The sequence below is a fragment of the Temnothorax nylanderi genome, unplaced genomic scaffold (genome assembly GCF_030848795.1).
Source record: "Temnothorax nylanderi isolate EJ_2023f unplaced genomic scaffold, tnyl_v1.0 TNYL_tig0012_pilon, whole genome shotgun sequence".
In the NCBI taxonomy this organism is placed as follows: domain Eukaryota; kingdom Metazoa; phylum Arthropoda; class Insecta; order Hymenoptera; family Formicidae; genus Temnothorax; species Temnothorax nylanderi.
Genome location: NW_027249074.1, coordinates 544,181 through 565,671, shown reverse-complemented (window position 1 = coordinate 565,671; position 21,491 = coordinate 544,181). Strand labels below are relative to the sequence as shown.

Sequence of the window (21,491 nt, the reverse complement as noted above, 5' to 3'; positions counted from 1 at the left end):
ACGCGTTAATAATATACACTGATAATAAATAGCTAGATATATTTTTTTATTATCCTTTAAAATGGATGAATTATTATTCCATATTTTCAAGAGAAAAATCATCCAGGGAATGACAGAGCTACAAAAGTTATCTCGTGTCACTAGTGATAACAGCCTTTGAAAAAAAAACTATGCCGTAATAAGTACATTCAACCACCCAAGGCACATTCGAACGTCATCATGTAGAATAAAAAAATCACCAATCTGTTAAGTGAAGAAGCATGAAAACACCTACGAGGACGAGCCTCTGTTGTCGCGCAATAATTGGCTAATCGTTGATGACGTGAGTCTCTTACGAAAATGTTTTTCGGCTCACGTGGCTAATCGCGCGATACGGCTCGGTGCCGTCGCCGATCTAGGCCAACGATCTTCACGCATTTTGCTTTCTTTAGTCCTCCACATTGAGGCAAAAAAGGCTCGCTGGTCCGACCCGTTAACGACCAATCACCAAGCTCCTCCTCATACGAAACACATCGCGTGGTCTTACCACCTCGCACGCATACTCGTCAGCGAATGTGTACACACACGTGTTTCGTGTACAGAGTGACGCGATTGTCCGTGAACACGTCTGTAACACGTGTATAACCCTGAATAGATAATCTCCAAGACGAATGCTTCGGTACAATCGAATTGGAAAAATGGCTTGGAAATTATTTAAAGATGTATATGTCGCTATAGCTATATGTAGTATAATTTTGTTTTCTTGATTAAACAGTGTAGAGCTAATCTCAGAAATTATTCATAAACAACATGGTATCATTGGGACAGAAAAAGCGTAAAAATCGCAATTTTGTCCCATTTTTGTACTTGATATTGTTTAAATAAATCATTAAAAAATTGAAAAAAATATATAAACAGAAAATCTTAAAAAACCGTAATTGCAATTCTCGATGTCATAGAAGTGTACCATAAAAATTTCATTTATTTTTACCGTACATGAGCAGAGATACATATTATGATATTTACATGGGAAGTATATCTATATATATATATACAATTTCTGTAACTTTTTTAAAGTAAATATCTTAGAAACGGATCGGACAATCGATCGCAAATTTAACACAGGTTTTTGGGATATATAAGTGCACAATCTCTGTAAATTTCAGCTTTATCCCTTTATTTTGACATAAGCGACATACATCTATAAATCCTCTATTCGCTAAGAGAGAGAAAAAGAGGAAGGAAGAGAGGATTAATAATGACAAACTAAACATTAACATTAAATATGAAAAATAAACATTGTCAGTGTTGCTGCCATAATTATTTACATTATATATCTAAGAGAAAACACTTTGATAATTATTGTGCTTAATATATGTATACCTATACGTTTCAAATACGTTTTGATATTTTGAAATAAAAGCTGGTAGAAATAAATTTTATCTGCGCTCATTTCGATCAATCGCTATCTCTAATTTTAACGGCTAATCCAAATCCTTTCCGCACACCTTGTACATAGCAGGCATATATTCCCGGACAGTTTCCGTCACGACGATAAACTTCGGACCGCGCTCGCCTGTGGTTTCAGTTTGTTTCAATCGCTCGTACAAGTCGGACGTGTTTACGCTCGCGCTCCTTCGCACGCAACGCCAGTCACACGTATACACACGCGTTCGCGCACGTACGTAGACCGCGATTTCGCGACTGGTTCGTGACGATAAACTTCGGAGTAGCTTCTTCAATCAAGCACAGCCGCTCGAAAACATAGTGGATTAAAAAAAAAACTCGCAAGTCGTAAGCGTGTTCAAGCCCCATCGCGCTTACGTGCTTCCTAACAAACGTCCACGTGTCGCATGTCGATACTTTCCCCATTTTTTTCGAGGTGAGTAATGTAACATTTCGCCGACTAACAGAACATTTCTAATTTGACATGAATATAGTAGTGTTTGCTATTCAATCTTGAGAAACCTCAATTGCTTTTGTAATGAAGTTTAGAAGGCATCTCTCAGAATTAAGCAACGAAAGAAGTCCAAAGTTCACTGTGTGTCAAATAATTCTGTGTGCTTCTTTCTAGTTTTCCCAGAGAGAGATAATGTAACAATTAAATTCTAATTAGCTTTAGCTTGCGGGAATGGGGACAAATTGTGTATAAATAATAAGTTTTTCATTTGTTTATAATTTTATCGTATGTATGTACTATATATATAATTGTGTATTATCGAGAAAAATAAGAAATTTGCGACATTTATTTGCTACCGTAGTGATATTCCAGAATATAACTGTTTACATAAGTCATTTAATCAATATCATTTAAATAACTCTGCATATATCAACTTATCAATTATTATTCAGACACAGAGATCGTTTATTAACTGTTTCCAAACCGAGAATCGCTGCAATCAAATATTAGTGACTAAAGCTGAAATAGATAATTGATTTAATTACCGAGAAACTTCATGAATGCACTTATCACTCATGAATGGTCTAATAAATGTAAATTAATACAAAATCTGCATCATGCTTTTTATTCGTTTTAGACTTTAAATCTTAAAAAAAAAAAGAATTTTCTCTTCATATAGAATTTAATTCTGTTGAAGTAAAAATTTTTATAAATGATTAGCAATATAAAGAAATTATTTCTGTTAAATGAGCAAATGAAGGACTAGGTGAAATTAAACACTGTCAAAAATTTCCGAAGTTACGTAAGAGAAATTCGTCGAAAGAAGTTATGCAAATAATGCGACAAACACCTACGGCCTACCCGTAGTTACTGTACGCAATTCATCGCGTCAATCAGCGAGCTTTGAGCTCGCGGAAGCTCGTCGTTCTCATTTCGATGACACTCGAAGCGCGGACTCGGAACTCGTTGACGCCAATGGAAAGCACATGAGTCAGTGAGGGAAAACATGTTTACACTTTACTGCGTAATCATATGTTGATCATTTTGCCGGCATGATAGATTACGACGCAAGTCCAACGAATTGTAAGCTATAGAAATGTGTTTGTGAGTACTTTGCATCTGTGTCAAGGATGTACCACAACAATTTTGCGAGATATAACTCGTTCGATGATACGATAAATAAAATATTTTGAACGTGAATATTTTGGAATTGAATCACTGAATATTCAAATACTTGAGAATTTTTATTTTCCTTGTTCATTAGATTTTCTAAAGATTTCTACGTTGCCTTTAATTAGTTAAATCACAAGCACAATTTATTAACTTATTATTTAGAAAATAATTATTATATCGTTGAATATTTTGTTAAATTATATTTAGTAATTGTGATAAATCGTGTATTTCTTGAATGCTATGCTTTGATGGTATTACGCGACAATTTGACGATTGTAATATAATAATGAGATTAATAGCATGTTGGAAAAAAAATGAATGGGTCAATAGCAGAAAATTTTCTTGCATGCACTCATTGCATAATGTCTTCATTGGCTGCGCGTGCAGGTGACTTCGGGACAGCTAGCTTCGTGTTTCCTGCGCTTTGATCTTATTTCGGTAAGAAGCGCTGAATCAGCGAAGCTCAAGGCTTATTGCGACTTGCGACTGACACGCCAGACTTTGTATTCTGAGAAGTCTGGGTCACGAGAAGACCTATTTTGTAGAAAACGAGACAAGTAAAAGAGCGGTACATAAAGAAGTAGAAAGCTCTTTTTCCTAAGAACAGTACGAAAGCTAATTCAGAATGAATTAATACCGCTTTTGCAGATAAGACAATTGACGTATGTACTTTAATTAATTGTCGATAAATATGTACTCTTCATTGTCTAAAAAAGTTGATTAAATTTTTAGAATACTTGAATTTTGGAGCACTTGTTAGTGTCTAATAGTTGATGAATGAGAATAAACTTCACTTTGGCATTATCGAATATTTAGCTGTTTTGTCTTTTCTTGTATTTCTTTGTTTTATTCTTTATTTCAAGAGTTAAAATTTTATCCTTGAAATTGATAATCCGAATGCCCTTACTGAGAAGACGTTCGAAAATAAATGCCACCTCGCAATTGTAAATTCAGTGCCAAGTCCACGGTCAAAGAAATTCACCTGGACGAAGGCCAGTCGCCACCGCCCCTGCCTCGTCCGGATATTCTACTTTTGAAATCGTAGGTCGGCGATATCGCGGTCACGCGAATTCATTTCGATCTCAAAACAGCAGGTCACGAGACTCGCTGTTTTCTCTCGCTTCCGCGATAGTATACCGCGGGAACGTCAACAACACGAGGTACTGACTGTTAGCGAGAAATAGTTTCAGCGTGTGTAACGATGAGGTATACCGAAGAATACTAGATATATATCGAAATCTCAACGTGGAACTGAATAACCTAGATTACGCTCAGAGACGAGAAATACGCCAGCGAAGGAGCTTGAACATAAAAATGCATCTTCGCGTGAGTTTGATATCATGTTATTAAAATGAGACATAAGAATTATGAGGAAGAGAGAAAAAAAGCTGCTTCTGACACCTTCAATTTTCTCAAGAGATGAAGCAAGCAACTGCACACTTAATAATTATATTTAATTACCGAGTATTATTAAGATACAATTAGCGTCAACTAGATTTTCGCAACGTTAATGTTAGAAAGCTATATGTATTACCGTTGTAATTTCGCGGACAGATTGGATGCCAATTTCGCGCGCACTTGTTCGCACGCAACTTATTATCATTTTCAGGATTTTCGCGAAAACCAGTTACGCCGGCAATTTAATCGGTTTTATTACGCGACGCTTATTACAGGCAGCGCGATTTTTAGCAGCAGGTTACACGGAGAAGTAGCGGCGGCTCTCGCGGTTACTTCACGTTCGAATTACTTTCGCTGCGCGAGTAATAGCCCGCTCTCTGTCTCTCCCATGCACGAGGCGATCATGCGTGGACTGCGAACAAAGTTACGTAACGCACGTGCCATTCCATGCCACGAACGAACTCGGGGAGATCGATGCACTAGCGCGAAAAAATCGTACGTCATTGATCGGAAAATTAGCCCGTCGAAAAAAAAAACCGCTCTGTCTGCCAGCGATAATCTCCGCGCATGCAACGCGATACGAAGAATGATTAATCGCGAGAAATACCGACGACACAGTTAATCACCGGTGCATGCTTGCCGAGTGACTGCACGGGGCAACGGTCGATGGAATTAATTTCGCGATCTCGACGGAGGAGGTATCTTAATTATAAAGCCGAGTTTTGCAACGTGTACTGCGCGAATCGAGATCTACATTTTACAGAATGTTACCGCGAATTTTACGGTCGGTGATTGCTAAAAACAGGTTATTTTTCGACGGAATGTCTCGAGTTTCAGGATCAAAGTCTGTAATTAATATGTCTGTAGGTAATTTGATGTAATTTTCTAAGTAAGATTTCTTAAGTTACATTTGTATTAGCAAAACAAAGATATAAATTTGAATTCGACGTTTATTATGTCGCTTTGCGATATCTTTTTTATTATTATATTATATATATATATATATATATATATATATATATATATATATAAGTGTGACTTTGACCAGCTTTCAGCAAACGATGATTCACGGTACACCGAAGATAAAGAGCACCTGTTTTTATGTCACGTATTTGTCATAAAAACTTGCAATGTCATTCTTCCACAAAAATCTCTTTCGCAAAAATTTGCTTCTTACGTTTTTAACTTTTCTCGAATTGTTTTTCATATATTTATTTCTCTTTTTCATATCTTTAGTTTATAGTATTATTTTGCTTCTATTATCAACGTTGCAATAAATAATATTTACAACTGAATAACAAACAAAATTGTTTGAAAACGACTCGTTCAAACGATTTAACAATGATTTGTCACACACGAAACTTCAAGGCTTCGCGTTTTGGATATGTCTCGCTAGAATTTTGGCTGTTTGCCGAATGCCTCGGAAAGTCATCGCAATATATTTGCGGTTTAAGCAGACAGATAAGGTTGCATAATAAAATTGTTGGGAGACGTCATAGGTCAGTGCACCGAGGTAAAAGAAAAAATATTTGAGAACGCGGGTATCTGGTATCCGCTGATACCGAGGCGAATTAAAAGTTCGCGTGCTTCCGACAATTGTCGATTCGTTTAACGAGAACAATCGCTCGCCTTCGCCATTTGGCCGTAGACATGACAGCGTATTCTCGTTAGGCGATCGTCCAAATGTCTAAATTTGCATTTCGTCTTGTTTCGAGACGAGTGCGAAGTTCATTTCTCCGATCAAGCTTTTAATTCGTAATTGCTCGCGTAGGCGTGACAAACTGCACGGTATAATTAATGTTGCAATTGTTGTTTCATTATCTTATTTCGTTATCTTACGTACAGTAGCGAATTTCAACATGTCAAGCCTGAGACGCGACATATGTATAAGCGAGCTCTTTATAAACAATAAAATAAATCATGAGAAATATATGATAAACATTCAATTATAAGGATAATCATAATCGTAAATCTTTTCGATGGATCTTTCTCTATCTACGCAGCTTTATGATTTACGTAGATATTTTCGAGACCATCAGTAAACATTTTGCAAGTATCCATTTCGTCTATAAATATCCCGAGCGATTCGCGAAATATCGATTTGCCTCGTTTCGGACCAATCGATAGACATTTATTATTTGCAGTTATTAATAGGTGCTCGAAAGCCCTTATCGACGATAGAACGCAGACGTTAACGAGGTTTACATCTGTCACGTCAAACATACGAGTGGACAAATAGACAGATGTCACGTCGGAAAGTTCCAAATATATATGCACATATATATATATATATATGTCTAATTTTGCGAAAATATTCAGCTTTTTGAAACCAATCCAGCTGTCAGGTTGAGTCCTTTGTCTCTCTTTCTCTCGCGGTCTGCTCATCTCTGATTGCGCAATATTGAATAATCTTGTCAGAGACATACGTTCACAAAGATGTACGCTTCCGCTTTAATCTCTGACGACGTAAAAATGTGATTGTGACGTAATTCGAACGTATTTGTCCATACAATTTACATTGCTACTTACGTGAAGGAAATAATAGTTAAATTATTATTCAATAATTACTCAGTGAAAACAGCAAGGGTTGTAAAAAAATGTCACGACGCGTTGAGAACCTCTGAAACTTTCTTACTCGCCGGTCAAAGAGGTGAATCTCTCTCTCGTTGAGAAGACAAGAGGGACTGGAGCTCGTATACAAGAGCTTGCATACTTCCTGGGAGAGCGTACGATCGCGCGGTAACTTTTACGGCTCTCGAACGACATCGAGAGACTTGGATTGAAATTTCAGCCGGCGAACTTTTCACGAAGGTTACGCAATCTATATAAAGTCGATTTAAACTTAAATCGCAATTTCGAAATTACGCAAGACGACGATCGCTCGTATCTCAATGTTTAAATGCATATTACCGCGGTCTGTTTACTATTTTGCCGCGGGTAATTTTAATATCTTTAAAAGGACAGCTTTAAATTAGAATAAAATGTAGTGCGAGAGCCATGCGCGTTCTCGAGATCGAGGCGAGCAACAAACACTCGCTGTATGCAAATGCAAAACAAAACAAGGACACCATTCTCGTTTTGGACGAATGCGACTCGATTTTTTGTTTGCACGGGCTCGGTGACAAATCGAGAATTGCAAAGAAAATATAAGAGTGTATTTTCGTAAAGGGCGACGCAGATAGTAAAACAATTTGCACGTTGCGGGCGCGCAGGCCGGTCCTGTTGCTGCGTTTCCAGCATTTCACTCGCGCGTGCAACCTTCTCTTTTACGCAAGCCCCAGGAAAGTGATCGACCTTTTTGCGCCGTTATTCACCAGTCGAAGATAAACTAGGCTCGTGCCTCGCAATAACGACCGTTGTTCTCGCGCTCGAATTAAGACCGCTGGCGATAAGTCGTTTTTATCACGTTTTCACTTTCGCGCTTCTTGTATCTTGTATGGAAATTTTATCAGTGAACTTTATGCTTAGTGGATACCGACATTGAAATGTCGGATCTGAATGAGATATCAATCTGCATTCGCTGTTTATTGCGATCGCGTGCAACAATTGTATAGCTAATGACCGCGAGATACGCGGGTAAAATCAGCTAACAAGTCGCATCGCGAAAGATCGGAAAATACAGTCAATTACAAGAGGATGATTCGGATTTAGCGCAATTCGCGAAAACAAACCGCTGCGGTACGTAAAAAAATGACGTGAGCTATTCAGCGAAATATGTATTGCGAAATCATTACGTGGCAAAAAACGTAGACGTTGTTATGTTGATATTTCGATGAATAATAACATTTTTTTTTTTAATTTACGACTCACCGTACGACGAGATCTCTGTAAACATCTGGACCGCCTGCATCGCGAGAGGCCTTTGAGTTCTCGTACCAATAAATTGTTCACGCACACGAGCGCGTGGCACATTCACGATCGCGAAAGCTGCACAAAAAAGGATGAACGATGCCGTCATTAAACCTTGACAATGTTAGGCTACATGCGACTTGCGTCGGCGAACAAAGTACAACGTTCATGATTTTTGCATTGCGCTCACATCAGCCGCCTACGCGTGGCTCGACAATCAGTTGGCGGCCAAGTGAATACAAAATGTTTGCATTTCCTTTTTTACTCATGTTCTTTAAGGACATAATCATTTAAACATTAATAAACAGCGAATTGCTACCCGGTAATTTTTAAATCCGTATGCAACTAAAAATTCCAAGTAATATTAATTTTATTGATTCTAATTCTCGTGCTCTCTCTCTTTATTCTCTCTCACTGTCTTTCTATAATCTTCAGATCGAGGTCTTAAGTAAATGATAGATAAATAACAAATAATATTAAAATGGATTCGTATGGAAAATTAAAGTTCTTACATTATTCTTTAATGTAAAAACGCAATTAATCTGTGAATACTTGTTATATATCATACATCTTTTAATATCTTTTCTATAACGAGAAAGGAATAATATCTTCAGTATGTTCATAATTCAAATACTTATTCAAAAATTAGCTTAGGACGCTAATTATTCATCTTTCAATATTTTTATCTGTGACGAGACTGGAATAGAATTTAGAAATGTAGAACGTGAGAAATGAGAACGTTAATACTTTGCTCAAAATGATCTAATTGTAAGCGAGCATATGTTATTAAGCGTTCGTTTCTATATCGTTGATGTTCTATAATAAAGATTTGCGCTATTTTTAACGGAATTACATCGAGGCAGACGCGGAACGGAGATGACTACCGCAACGCGTTTGCTATGTGCTTCCTTCAAGTAGGCCGCCGTGCAGTCTGCTGTGTCATTCATATCGGGCATTCTACGTGAAAAGAAACTATCACGGAAGGAAATCATGCGATATTCATTTACCGCTTCTTATGCATATTCTAAATATAAACCGGCTTACGTGACTTCGGGATTGAAACCCAACGATCCAGCGTTTCACGATCTAAGGCCGATAAAATTACCACGCTATTTAGTCCTCGATAAGCCGGAGGCTCGTGACAGACAACGCGTCGCGGAAAAATCTCGTTTATATCAATGCCACTAATTCCGCAATACGGCTGCCCTCACTGACGCCGTTAGTTAAAAATTTTTGGAGCCGATTTTGAAAGCTAAAAAAAGAAACATAAATAAAAAATAGGAAGAATACAGTTTAAAGTTTAACTTATTAAGGTTTTCAAATTACACATGTAAATAATATTTTAATTTACTCGATATTATCATGGGGAGGTCGCGTCCCCCTCGCTCTTCCCACTAACGACGTCCGTGCTGCCTTCGTTCTCCGATTAATCGGGGGTCGAGAGATGATCAAGCTTCGCTGCCATGTTTGCCAGGACGATTTCTCCGAACTGGCGATTAGCCAATTCTGCCTTCCGCGTATTTAACGCAACGACTATTAAAATTATGATCCAACGATTAATATAAAAAATAATTTTTTTCGAATGAATCTCTCACGCAATTGTTCTTTTCCAAACGAATAATCGAACAAAATAATTGACGATCGTGCCCAGCGTGACGTTCGATCGTAACATTCGGTTGCTTTACAGAAATACAGAGGCTTTTGCGTGTCTTCGTTCGAACGAGAGCGACTCGTTGGGCACGACTAAAATATCTCGCGATCATATCGATCGTCGCCGCTTCCGGCTTGATTACTTCTCGACTTCTGTCCGACGGGATTGCCCCGTCGGGCACGACCGAAATAACCCGTGATCTTACCTAATGGCCATTAATGACGCGAGCCCGCCCGGTTCTCCCGAGCGTTAGGTTCCCGTGAACTTCGGCCCGCCCGCGCCGTTGCCGGGCTTCGCTGAATGCCGATGACGCTGAATGACGCGTCACGTCGTCGGCCTCCGTCATTCCGTCGGATATCTCACGCGGGGGGACCAGCGATCGACGGAGATTTACGCGGCCGCGACGGACGTTCGATCTGGATCGACCCGACGAAACGAACGGCACAATGGCGCGGAAGCCGTTGACGACTAGACCGTTCAAATTAATCGAGCGTGAAGTTCGCAAGATTTCTCATGCGACCGAAGTTAACGCTTTGAGCCACCGCGGCCGCGCGGCAACTTCGCTTTGAATTTTTTTCCCGCTGCACTGTTAAATATTGAAGGATGTTTAAAGCAATATCTTGAGTTAAATAATATTTTGTTATTTTTAACTTTTAACTACCATGTCGAGATTTATTATTTTAACTTCATTGATTTAGTTAAATTAACGACATATGGAGTAGGAGCAGTGGTGACCTATAGGAATGGTTATAAAAATGAATCAAATTGAGTATAACACTACGAATTTAACAGTGTGTTTGTAATTTTCATTCAAGTTTTGAAAGTAGATCAACCAATGTATAGATAAATCAGAAACACAAATAATTAATCAATGATATGCCACTAAAACTTTGACTCTCATTTGATTCAATTTTAGGTAGTAAATAACACTGGGGCAAAATGTAATTTTCACAGACGCGCGTAAAGGCTTAATCATTTTTCGGTATAAGTGAATTTTAACGACGCTGGATAACATTACGTCGAATTTCTGGTGATAGCGTAATCGCTTTACGAGATTAAAATCCAAGTCCGCGAATTTTCGTTACGGAATCGGGACATAAGACGTCTTATAAAGATGTCATTAAGACGTCCTCATGTCCTGATTTTGGACATTGCGCTGTCTGGGTCGTCCCGTGGAGAATCAAGACCGACCGCGTTCTTTTTTCCGTCGCCAGACGGAGAAAATCGCGGGTGGAGAAAAACACGGGCCGACATATATTGTCGAGTGTCGGGAATTGCCTCGGACAACGGAGCGGATATATCGCTCGCTCATCGCGCTCGGAGGCGAGCAGAGGCGAGGCTGATCGATGCCGTGGCACGTGCCACACGGTAGCACACGGGCATGCGAGCGCACAGGTGGGCATAATGTCACGTTTCTTTGTTCCAGGCGATCCGTGCCGGGAGGCGTTCCAACGTATTCGAAACGCGCGCCAACGTCCGCCGGCTGACCACGTGGTACACGTCGCCGTATCGACCACCGGTGCGGCCGCCGCGCCGATTGGCCCGGCCGGGGGACACGTGACCGCGCGCAACGTCAGTTCGGACCACCGTCTGCTGGCCTACACTTGTGTCGGGCCTATACTTGTCAACGTACGTTCGACGGGGGAACAAAGGACGGCCGCGGAGAGACGACCTTCTTCGCGCCGCGAGTCGCGCTCTTTCGTCGGCGTCTCGCGTTCAGATCGTCTCTGTTCGTCGTACTTCTGCGTGTCGCGTGTCTCGATCCTCGAACGCAGCCGACGGGGATTCGCGCACAACGTCACGGTACTGGAGCAGCGCGTCCCGTGAGACCCAGGCGCTTTTGACAGCTTGCCGTCGCCGTGACGGCGTCGTCGGCGGCGGACCGCGGCTGAGTTTCGTCGCAACGACGGTGTGTCATCGGGCTCGAGGGGATCGGACGGGGAGCCGTCGACGAGTCGCGACTCCGTATACAAATCCGCCGGAGCGGAGTAATCTCGATCCTCTTCGCGGCTCTTCGCGTCTCCGTCTCTGTCTTTCTCCGGCTCTCTGTCTCTCTCGCACGCGGGAGACCTTCGGACTGAAGACAGCCGCGAATATACGTTTTTTTCCTTTTCGCCGCGCCGCGAATTTCGAACGACTCCCACCCGTTGCCATCCGCGGCCTGTGGCGCGCGGGCTTAGGACATGTACAGCATGAACTATATCGCCAAGATCATCAGCAACTTCCGCCTCTTCTACAACGAGATCAACGCCGCGACTCTCACCGGCGCGATCGACGTCATCGTTGTCGAACAACCGGACGGCTCCTTCACGTGCTCGCCCTTCCACGTCCGCTTCGGCAAGCTCGGCGTGCTACGTTCCCGAGCGAAAGTGGTAAGTCCCCTCGAGCACTTACACTTATTATCGGCGGTTTATTGCATAAATGAGTGCAGTGAGATTAGAGATCTGTTTTAAAAACAGTTATTTTCCTAGGCTTTGTATCAATCGGCATTTTTTTTTAATTGTTATTAAAATTGTTATTGTTAAAATATTTGATTATGATACTTATAACATTGTAGTGCTTACTTATTTATTATAATTGAACATTTAATAATTCTGTTATTAAAGTAATGTCGTTGCATATTAAAATAAATTATTTATCATTATTTGACGTTGTCCTTTTTAAGAAGATCTCTTCTACACGCCATTCTTGTCTTGTACATTTATATTTTTATTATGTTGAAATAAAAAATGAATATTGTACAAGAAAGTTATATTTTATATATATAAAGCTTTAGATACATATGAGAAATATTTTCATAGGTGGACATTGAGATAAATGGAGAACCTAGGGAAATTCACATGAAACTTGGAGATTCCGGCGAGGCGTTCTTCGTAGAAGAAGTCAGCTCAAGTGGATCTCCGACGGATACCGAAATTCCGCCGCATCTGGCCTGCTCTCCCATACCCGACAATTGCTTCCCACCGGCAAAATTCAATCTATTGTCGGATCTGCCACAGGAACAGAGAGAGAAGATCCTTGTAGACTCGGTTCTGTCCATAGAGCGAGAGAAATGGGAGCAGATGTCCGCCTTGCCGCCCGATCAACGGGAGAAGTTTCTGATTGAACAGTTCTCAGATCTTCCCGCGGAACATCGCGAGAAATGGCTTCAGATCGCCTCGTTGACTGTGGAGGAACGAGACGAGATGTTTAAGGAAAGCTTCGGCACCATATCTCCGGAGCAGAAGCAGCAGATGATCAGGGAACAGTATTCCGCCTTGAAGATGGAGGACAAGGAGAAATTGTTCAAGGAAAATTTTCCAGAGCTTTCGATCGAGCAGAGGCAAAACTTCGAGAGAGCTTTATTGAGTGACTGGAAGAAGAAGGAAGAGAAATGGGATGAGAAACACGACAAGAACGAGGACGAGGAGATATTTGATATGGACGTTATTAGTGACGAGCAGCCGAAATCAACTATTTGCCCAAAATCTTTCGTAGCTGTCACTTCGACTGAGAGAATTCGAAAGATCAGCGTGGTGAAGAATGATTTTAGACCAATTACGGATGACCCTCAAAGTAGTAGTAAGGAAAAGTCTAGCGACGAGTCGAACTCGGCTTTGGGCAAGAAGAATTTGAAGGAAGAAATTGTTGATGAGAGCAAGAGTAACAGTTCGACTAAGAGAAAACGCAAGAGGAAGAGTATCATGAGGAAGAAAGGCTCACAGAGGAAAACCAGCAATGGCAGTAGCAGCCAGACAGAATTGAGCGAGACTGATGCAGTATTTACCGAGGAATCAATTAGTGAGGCGGTAAGTATTTCAATGAGATTATATTTCTGTTATATGTCGACATACTTATTGAAGATATTTAAGGGCCCCACTCCAATGGCAGAGGATGAAAAGAAGAATGCTGCTGCGGAATCAACATCCGCCCAGGATACAGTTGAGATACGACCCGAAACCGATTTTCACTTCTTCAGTGACTCAGAAGTTACCAAGTATGTAATTTATACTTCTCGTTTACATTATTACTATACATATACAGATATATTTATCGACTTGTTATGATGTGTTCAAAAGAAATAAGGACTCCAGACCATCTTCACCTGTTCAATCAGACACGGAATTCGAAGTGCGTAAAATTACGCAAGACGGCAGCGAGAGGGAGGACGATAAGGCTCATCAGCAGAGTTGGAGATGGGGCGAACTGCCCAGTCCACCTCCAGAGCCGGCGCATATGTCGCATAGGAATTCATTGAGTTCTCTGACGACAACTAATCAGCCGAATAGTTAGTATATGATTTCATTACCTTAGTTTATAGATATCAAACTGTGTACACCGTTCATAATTAACATCACATTGTACGGTTCTAATTGAAAATGCTGTTGTCGATCATTCATGTTTCGAGAAACTAATATGCCTGATTCTGATACACAAAATTATAACAAAATTTAACAAGTCGATATCGTAAAATTCTTAATCTTTTTTTTTCCATGAAAAGCTAACTTAAAACGCTTGATCACTAACTAACCGTTCGCTAACCGCTTTTTTAATGGCAGAAGATGCACAACGATCTGTGCTCAGTGGCATGTTCTCCTTTATGAAGAAGACTTCTCGCGTAAGACACAATCCGGAATCAGAAGGAATTTATCTTAGCGATCTTAATGCCGACGAACTGGACCCCGAAGTTGCGGCTTTGTACTTTCCCTCCTCACATCGAGGCCCGACGATGGTTAAAGGTATATGGTAAACTGGCTTTTGCTTCTGCATGTTAAAAGTGCATGTAAAGTGCATTGAAACTAACAGTAAATGAATTTCTTTGTATTATAAGTATTGAATTAAAAGCAAAGTGTTTTTGCATTTTTCTGTTTTTGTTTCCAAAAATAAAATAAAATATTCTTGAAGCACTTAACGAATATTTTATGTACTTGGCGCGAGACACTACCGTGTCTCTTGATACTATTCGGTTTGTCTTTTTGCTTTCTAGGAATGAAAGGGTTTACTTTCAACTTTGTGGTAGTAATAAGTAAAGATAAATGACTAACAAAGGTGTATTTGTAAATAAAATTTGGTTTTCGTTGTTTTTTAATCAACTAAATTGGTTGTGGTGTTATTCTGTGATATTGTTTTTCACATTTTGTGTAAGAAAACATAACGTGTATTTTATTACAGATGAAAAAACGGTGGATGAAGAAGATACAGAGTCGGGTAACGGGCCGAGCCTACCTCAGAGCCCCAACAGTGTTGAGGGAGCCATCGGTGGACCAAAGTCTCTGGATAGCGATTTCGAGGAACCAAAGCATCCTATTTTCGATAATAGCATAGAAATAAGTTTGTCTCTGTGCGGTGGTTTGGACAGCGAAAATGGACCATCCAAGGAAGCTTTCAACGAAAATTTATTGCACTTCGAGGACATCTGTGCCGATCCAAAATTGTACGAGAATCCAAATCTAGTCGTAAAAATTAACGGGAAATTCTACAATTGGGCTACAGCTTGTCCGATAGTGTTGACCTACGTCGTTTTTCAAAGACATTTACCGCAAAGCGCAATCGAAAATCTGTACATGTCGTTGCCGGTACACGAGGATAAGAAGCGACAGAGTAGCGGCAAGCCCGAAAGTCGTAGTACATATAGTTCATGGTTTTCTTGGAGACGTTCCACGCAACCTCCTAAAAAACCGGAGGACGCTAGTCAAAGTAAGATTTTTCAAACTTTCAATTTCACCTAACAAACTTTCTATTTTACAAATAGTTATATTTATTTTGAAATTAAATTATATTAAAAATATGATTCTTCTATTTATTACAGGCGACGAAATTACTGCGCAGTCATCTGAACAGTCTTTGGAAGCTAAGACTGTAACAAACGATGAATTACTTTCTGCTAACAGGTAAGTCTCTCGATAGCTTTTTTCTATCCGATTTTTTTACATTCTTTAATTCTGTGTTCTAATTATATCTTTACAGGGAAGTAAAGACTGAGCAAAACACAGATTCGTCAAGCTCAACCGAAATAATGGAAAATATTACAAGATTGACAAGTACGTTGAACGAAGCTGCGCTTACAAAGACTGAGAAAACACGTGAAGGAGAGGGCGAAGGATACAGCGGCGGTGAGGATTCCGACAGTAACCACAACGAACCAGCGGGTATTAAGATTCCTGTGGAAAGAAGACCGTACTACGAGTCCACGGAAAAGTATCGTAAAACTTTGCGACTGTCGTCTGAACAGATAGTAAGTATTTTTGTGTAGTTTCCACAGTTGCGTAAAGTATGAACAAAAGAAGTGATTGAATTTTGATCTCTTTATAGGCGAGTCTCGAACTGAAAGACGGCGCCAACGAAGTAGTCTTTAGCGTAACCACTGCTTACCAGGGTACGAAACGCTGCAAATGCCATATCTACAAGTGGAAGTGGGATGACAAGATTGTCATCTCTGATATTGACGGCACCATTACGAAATCTGATGTCCTGGGTCACATTCTACCGATAGTGGGCAAGGACTGGGCTCAATCCGGGGTTGCTCAACTGTTTACGAAGATAAAGAACAACGGCTACAAACTATTGTACCTCTCGGCGAGAGCAATTGGTCAAGCTGGGGGAACTCGGGAATATCTGAGAAACTTGAGACAAGGGGATCTGTCGCTGCCAGAAGGCCCGTTACTTTTGAATCCTACAAGCTTGATCTTGGCATTTCATCGCGAGGTGATAGAAAAGAAGCCGGAAGAATTTAAGATATCCTGTCTGAAAGATATTCAAGCGCTATTCCCTGAAGGATCCTCGCCATTTTACGCCGGATATGGAAATCGCATAAATGTACGAACGATAAATCCTATTTATCGATTATAAATTAATTTGAGATGAATGATAAACTTTTTGTAAAAATTGTATTAGCAAATGTAACATGTAGAATATATTTTATATGTGCAGGACGTGTGGGCGTATCGAGCAGTAGGCATTCCTATAATGCGGATCTTTACCATAAACTACCGAGGAGAATTAAAGCATGAATTGACACAGACATTCCAATCTTCGTAAGTATTATTACATCATATTTATTTAAAAATATTTTAAAATAATGTTTCTTTTCTGAGAAAATTTTTTACACTTTAATACATTAAATTCTTTTTCTGCTTTGTAGCATTTTTTTCTATCTGTTAATATTTTTTCTATCTGTTAATATTTTTTCTATCTGTTAATATTTTTTCTATTTGTTAATTTTTTTCTATCTGTGATTTTTTTAATGCTGTATTTTGTGCTTCTAAATACTCTGCTCTACTGTATTAATCTTGAGCAATGTGTACTAACTTTAAAGCAGTCGTTATTTGCAGATGGGATATGCAACTAATTACAATTTGTATTATATAGCAAGATAACATTTAACATTATTGCCTGTATTTTTAATTAATTTTTATATCTACTACTTACTAACAACTTTTATGATCGAGAATATTTCTTTTAAATATGCTAAAGGTAAAACTGTTAACAAACTGGATGCCGTCTTTCTTACTAAACAATGAAAAGGTTTGAGCGTTAAAAATGAAGTTATTGGTTGAAAAAAATAGAAACACAAGTTTTTCAGAGGGTATTGATAGGTCGGATATTTCTGTGATTACAGTTATACGCGTCAGTGCAATATCGTCAATGACTTGTTCCCGCCACAACTTATGCCAAACGTCTACTGATAACACAACCATAAATTTTAATAGACGTATTAATTAAATTAATTATTTTAAAGTATTATACAGTAATGCCAGTGACGTATCAGGCTTTCATCCATTATTGCGTTATGCTTGGGACATTGCCATGCATAATTGCGCTACATTTCCTGATAATTGACGTAGTACAAAGTTAAAACATACATTTTATATACACTGTAAGTACACACGAGTGACAAGCTATCAGGAAAGCTTATTTTTAATTATAAACATTTAAATGTGATACGTCGAACGTAACCGTAATTAGATATGCTAATATTATATTTTGGAATATATTTGGTTGTGCGACAACTCCTACCTATCTTCTTATGATTTATAGGGTAAGCACTTGTTTTGTACACATTTGCTTTCTTATCACTGCTTGATATGCTTTGATTTTTAGCCATCTCTAACATATCATCATTGGGATATATTTTCCATTTGTTTCTAGCAATGGGGAAGGGATGGTATTAATGATTTATAACTCACAACTTATTTGAGTGTATAAGTGAAAAAAATGTTTATCGCGCCTCTGTCAAACTCATTTTATCTTTTATTTGCTTATCGTATCATAATTTTTCAACCAAGCACTTCATGATCGCTCTTCCATAAACTGTGATTCTGCCATTCAAACATTAATAATATGATTCTTATAAACTAATTATAACTTATAGGCTGTGTGTAAATACTACGTGTGGGTTCTCATTTATATCGATTTTCCTCTGCAATATTGATCATAACTTATATGATTTAACGATTTTTTCATTTTTATATATTTTTATCCTTACAATTTATATTATATATGTTTCTCGTCAATCTAATCTTAGATTTCTTGTATGAACTGTATATTTTAATCCAACTCTCTTATTTAATGTATATACATATTGCCACACATATCATACATTAACAGTGTACGTGTTAAGAAAGATTGAGATTGATAAAATTCATTGTATTTTTTTAATCGATTTACATTATATATTAATTCATCATGTTATACAAACGAGCTGTAAACGCCAATTAAACATTCATTTTTCAGTCATACTGACGGCACAAGGATACGAACGTGTTTGACACGTGCTCTCTGCAATTTTTGTTTATTCTCTCATTGCAGGTATTCAAACATGAGCTTCATCGTCGATCACGTATACCCGGCACGGCGAGAAGATGCTACCGATGAATTCAGCAATTTTGCATACTGGCGAGAACCGATACCTGAAGTACCGAAACTCGAGGAGCTCTACACTCAACCTCAAGCTACCTAAGAAACTTCCTTTATTCCGTCATTTTCTTGAACTACGAACGACGATTATCATATTTAACTAACTTTTATACTCTGTGCGTCGTAGTGACTTTGACAGGTGTGATTGTCTATAATACGTCTGGAAAGTCTCACTAACGTGAGCGTTTAACGCTTTCTTTGTATATTGGATTTGTTCTTTAGATATTAAGTAATTATTTGTAAAAAGATCCAGAAGAGAGATTGCTTATATACCTATAAAAGTTATGTATAATATATATATTGTATATATATGTTATATATAAATTTATAATATTTATAATATTTAACTTATACATATATATGTATTTGTATCATTTATATGGAAGAATAAGTTTTATTACATATGTGATTTCTCTTCGAAAAGATTAAATTTCATTGAGATATGCGGCAAAACATTCCAGCTTTATTACATTTAAGTAACGAAAGATCTTTGTGTTAAATAATACCAGATACATTCTATGTCTCAGTCGGACTTACTCACACCAGTCAATGTACACGGCGCGTCTAGAAACTAGATACACTATAGCTACGTGCTTTACAGTGTAACTAACAGCGAGCCTTGTATCGCGCACTATACTTCAGGAGTCTGCAAGTTGTCCCGAATGGTATCTTTTGTCAGAGTCGGTGTAGAATACTCTTTGAAAATGATTAATTGGGAGTTTCTTAATCTTTGTCGCCTACCGTGAATCGTCTATGTATTTGTGGCTCCTGCTAGAGAACCTCGCTTGTTACTGCACACGTGCAAGTTTTATACGAGCATATAATTGTCTGCGTACATGCCGTCAGTTTTCTACATTGAAATGCGTTGGAATTTCGCTTAGCAATTGATAGTAAGATATTCTTCTAGGACGTAAGGTGCATTAGCAGGCGGATAGTTAAGTGTTTACTGCTTACGTTCCCTACTTTTAGATAGTTATAATTTCAGAGAGCTATAATTTATTTTTGTATAAGATCTCGATTAAGTTAGTGTGCTGTGAAATTGCCATATCTTCAAAATGTTATCATTTACATTGTGATATTCTGATCAAACTAGGGATTATTAAGTAGATAACTGGTACAGACATGGATTTCCTTTGAAAATATTTTCGTTAAGATAATCGTACGAAGTACGAATCCACTCTGTACTTCCGTAATCCGTACGTGACCTAATTTTTATTTGCTATTTAATTGTTCTCTTCTCAATATCATGGTTGTCCTCTAATCAAATACATTCTACTAGCTTTTGGTCTTTCATATGTTACCTAAAATATTTTTGACATACATAGATTAAGTTATCATTATTGTTTTAATTCGGTTAACGTTATGTAAAAATAATGTTGACGGATTTCACTTCTCGAGTCATGCGATTGAAGCAACATAAGTACAACTGTATCCAACCAAAGAGGATAGAGTTATATTCGCAATAGATTATGTCTTTTATTACGTGATAATGCACTCACTGTAGGACAACGAGACAGAAAAATTGCAAGAACAAAGTACGAATAATTTTAAAAGCCTCTTAATTTAGACAAACATAACGGCACAGATTGACAAAGGAATTTATGACAAAAAGAAATATTGTATATATTTTGTAATACTGATTTAGAACAGACTTTAAATTAACTATTATTTTAACTATTATTTAACTATTATATGATGCGATATAATGTTATACTGTAAATTTATAATTGTTTAATATTTAATTTGTAGTATTTATCTATTTTGTTAAGCATTATTTTTGTACAAATATATTTAGACAGTCTGTTTATATAATTTCCTTTACTCTGTTTTTTTTTTATAATTTGTTATACTACCATGGCATAATCATACTTTGTAATAATAAAAAGTATTTTCCATTTTCTAATAAGAATCTAGAATTGAACAAATTGGAGGTAACGCATAATAGTAATGAATATATTGATGTAATGGTAATTATTAAATGCGACATCTTTTTACCGAATAATCTAATTTTTACAAATGGAAATAATGCATACAGAGATTATTATGGGACAGTGTTAAAAATTTATGTTATATAAGATGACACATGTTTACTAAGTTTCTCGTGTCAATAATAGTATCACATTATACCTGTAAGATGATCTCATCGTAATGCAACCTGTTTTATTGAATTTAGTTTACTTAATTTTCGTCTCTTAGCAGTATTAGCACATCCCTAAACTTCTACATATAATAAATGTATGACCTGTACCCTTTGGAATCGTAAATAATAAAAATTATGAAAATGACTACTTCGTCACAATCACAAATATGATTGCTTTGTAAAAATATCAATGTCATCGCATTATAAATTAACTATATCATAAGAATTCTTGAATTGATCACATAACGATATATTTTATCATATAGGAATCAAGATATTTTATGTTCATATTACAAGCAATGTCTTATTAATCATTTTTCATACTGTTGCCATAAAAGTGTTTTGTACGTGAAACATAATATGTATATATTAGAACGATTTGTAGAATCTTCTTTTTATTGACGTTTCACTCGGCCAACGAGTTTTAATCTGAAATATTTAACATCTTATATTGCATATTCATCGTAATGTTTCATAGATCGTAAATCACGCTGTGCATCCAGGAT

General features: G+C 38.0%; 1 protein-coding gene across 4 annotated transcripts; it reads left to right on the top strand.

The window, feature by feature from the left end:
• Positions 1 to 1,564: 1,564 nt before the first annotated feature.
• Lpin (phosphatidate phosphatase LPIN) lies at positions 1,565 to 21,130 on the top strand. 4 transcript variants are annotated; one of them, XR_011717224.1, is made up of 12 exons: positions 1,565 to 1,861; positions 11,377 to 12,322; positions 12,752 to 13,926; positions 14,009 to 14,217; positions 14,489 to 14,668; positions 15,102 to 15,626; positions 15,739 to 15,820; positions 15,897 to 16,164; positions 16,242 to 16,745; positions 16,860 to 16,963; positions 17,548 to 17,967; positions 18,738 to 18,867. XR_011717224.1 is itself a non-coding variant. In XM_071697419.1 (12 exons), the coding sequence occupies exons 2-12, from the start codon at positions 12,134 to 12,136 to the stop codon at positions 18,886 to 18,888; spliced, it is 3,324 nt and encodes a 1,107-aa protein (XP_071553520.1). In that variant the 5' UTR covers positions 1,565 to 1,861; positions 11,377 to 12,133; the 3' UTR covers positions 18,889 to 21,130. The 4 variants fall into 4 exon arrangements, 3 of the variants coding, with proteins under 3 accessions (XP_071553520.1, XP_071553522.1, XP_071553519.1); XM_071697419.1 differs by lacking the exon at positions 17,548 to 17,967 and having other exon boundaries at positions 12,752 to 13,738; positions 13,802 to 13,926; positions 18,738 to 21,130; XM_071697421.1 differs by lacking the exons at positions 14,489 to 14,668; positions 17,548 to 17,967 and having other exon boundaries at positions 12,752 to 13,738; positions 13,802 to 13,926; positions 18,738 to 21,130.
• Positions 21,131 to 21,491: the final 361 nt, after the last annotated feature.

Bases quoted from the DNA above. Each gene is read 5' to 3' on its own strand.
- Lpin (XM_071697418.1), top strand. From the start codon at position 12,134: ATGTACAGCATGAACTATATCGCCAAGATCATCAGCAACTTCCGCCTC. The intron at 12,323-12,751 runs GTAAGTCCCCTC...ATATTTTCATAG, and splicing joins TACGTTCCCGAGCGAAAGTG to GTGGACATTGAGATAAATGG. The intron at 15,821-15,896 runs GTAAGTCTCTCG...ATATCTTTACAG, and splicing joins GAATTACTTTCTGCTAACAG to GGAAGTAAAGACTGAGCAAA.